This window comes from Atta colombica, unplaced genomic scaffold (genome assembly GCF_001594045.1).
Source record: "Atta colombica isolate Treedump-2 unplaced genomic scaffold, Acol1.0 scaffold12, whole genome shotgun sequence".
Taxonomy (NCBI): Eukaryota; Metazoa; Arthropoda; class Insecta; order Hymenoptera; family Formicidae; genus Atta; species Atta colombica.
The window spans coordinates 3,210,400-3,212,367 of record NW_017259206.1 but is presented as its reverse complement, the minus strand read 5'-3'; the positions used below and the strand labels follow the sequence as shown (position 1 = coordinate 3,212,367).

The following is a 1,968-nucleotide window of genomic DNA, read 5'->3' as shown; positions in this document are numbered from 1 at the left end:
CCCCCCCCCCCCTCCCCCGCCTCTCTTTCGTGTATTCGGCCGAAAGAGACGTTAATTTGCTGTCCCGTGATAGAAATCCTCGGGGGCTCCATAGATCACAATTAGCTCCCCGCGAAAGCCGTAGGCGATACGAAATTTTCCGCGGCGCGAAATGCGAAGCTCGCGACGTCGTCGTCTTGCCATTATTCACGATGATATCGTGGCGGTGTAGCGATACCGTCATTTTCATGCGAAATGACGTTTATCGTAATTGCACGTCCGGGCGCATTGAGCGCACTAAATTTCCGTGGCGCGTTCCCCTATTAATTACCTCCTGATAATCTCGACTTGTAATTTACAATACGCTGGAGGACCCTCCATCGAAAAATCGCGCCGTCGCGTTCACGACGAGCGCGACGGGACAATTCGACCGCGGAATGAATCGCTCGATTAATCGCAGTTGCAAATGACTGATCGTTGTGATCAGTGACTAATTAAACCTGCACGGCTCGCTGCTGTAACGAGCGAAATAATTCGTTTTCTACGGTCGTTCGATCAATTTACAAGCGATATTAATTCCCAAATATCGACAATGGTTAAAAAAAAAAAAAAAAAAAAATAACGATAACGCGATCAATCTTCCGTTGACGGGAGGAAGAACGTGTACCCCTCAAAAACGGTTTCACATCGTTTGAAGAAACGAGATCAATTTTTCTTCCAGAAAGGAGTCGCGTGCTCCAAGATAAAAAGAGAGTTCCTCGCGCGCGATTCCCCTCTCTGTATCTCGTATCGTCGAATGATCTTCTTTTTTTTTATTTCTTTTTTTCTTAATCAATTGTGTACATGTGTTTACTACCTTTATATTGACTCAATGATGTTATTCTGTGGTGCTTTGCATGTCTCTATTGGACTCTGCATGTCGTATAGGGCATCGTAAGTACTTACTAAATGAACTCGTCATGAGACCTACGAATACACACGACACATTTTCAGACTCCAATCTCGTCGCCAGTGGACGGACGGATTCGCGAATCCATCGATCTCTGGACGCGCGCGGATTCCTCGGAGCTTCGAATCCACACGAATACCGGTGCATCTCGGGATCCCTGGATTCGCGAATCGTTCGATCCTTGGATGTTCGGACTTCTCCAAGCCGGAAGATCCCCGAAATTTCGAATTCTCGGATTTCGGGAACGCTGGGTCTCTCGGTCCTTGGATTCGGACGATCGGGATCGAGAATCCTTGGGTTCTGATCATTCAGGAATAACCGAAGGACCGTTTGATCCTTGAATACTTAGATCCTTATACACAAGTAGTAGAATCTACGACTGAATCTACGCCATTTATATGAAAATGCGATCGAGGAATCTCGTTCCGCTGATCCGTTCTTTATAAAAAGAAAAATTCAATATAATGAAGTTAGGAATAATGGATGGAGAATAAAACAATGAAAAAAGCGATAAAATATGGCTTTGTGTTAAATCAAAATAGAGGTAAAAATAAATTTGTTAGTAAAAGGTATAGTCGATAATTACAAGTTTTAAGATCCTAACATTTTTTCTCTCTCTAATTATAATTCACTCGAATTTATTCACGAAGCTAACGAACATTCAAAATTTTTTAAATAATTAAGTATCCGTAAAGAAATCTCAGAATCACCGACAATCTCGGCTACGTGCTATTCGAGACAGTGCTATTCCGAGATGTATTTTTGCTCCAGAATGAAAAGTTCGCCGACACGTATACAACTTCACGGTTCGATGCTCTGAATACAAAAGAACGGAGTTAGCGAGACGAAAAAATAGAGGAACGAGCCTTCGCCGATCGATACGATTTCAAGTTGCGGAAAAGAATTCTCTTCCGTTCCACGGGCGAGCCCTGTCACATTCTCGCTCTGTATTTTTATTAATTTATCCTGGCATAGGAAACCTTAGCAGAGAGTAACCATGTATCGTTATTAAACTTGCCCTTGTCATTCGTTCGGATAGA

General features: G+C 43.1%; 1 protein-coding gene and 1 long non-coding RNA gene across 7 annotated transcripts in view; one reads left to right on the top strand and one right to left on the bottom strand.

Annotated features, from left to right (window-relative positions):
- Positions 1-1,968, top strand: part of LOC108694465 (fasciclin-1) — a 315,697-nt gene that overhangs the window by 282,028 nt on the left and 31,701 nt on the right. For 3 of the 6 annotated variants that reach the window (XM_018203997.1, XM_018203998.1, XM_018203994.1), the window contains exon 9: positions 907-912. The exons of the other annotated variants lie outside the window; for them this stretch is intronic. In XM_018203997.1, coding sequence (XP_018059486.1) covers positions 907-912 — 6 coding nt within the window. The remainder of the gene's footprint in view (positions 1-906; positions 913-1,968) is intronic. 6 annotated transcript variants of the gene reach the window in all.
- LOC108694468 overlaps positions 1-1,968 on the bottom strand; it is a 27,127-nt gene that overhangs the window by 2,812 nt on the left and 22,347 nt on the right. The gene's annotated exons all lie outside the window — the stretch shown is intronic.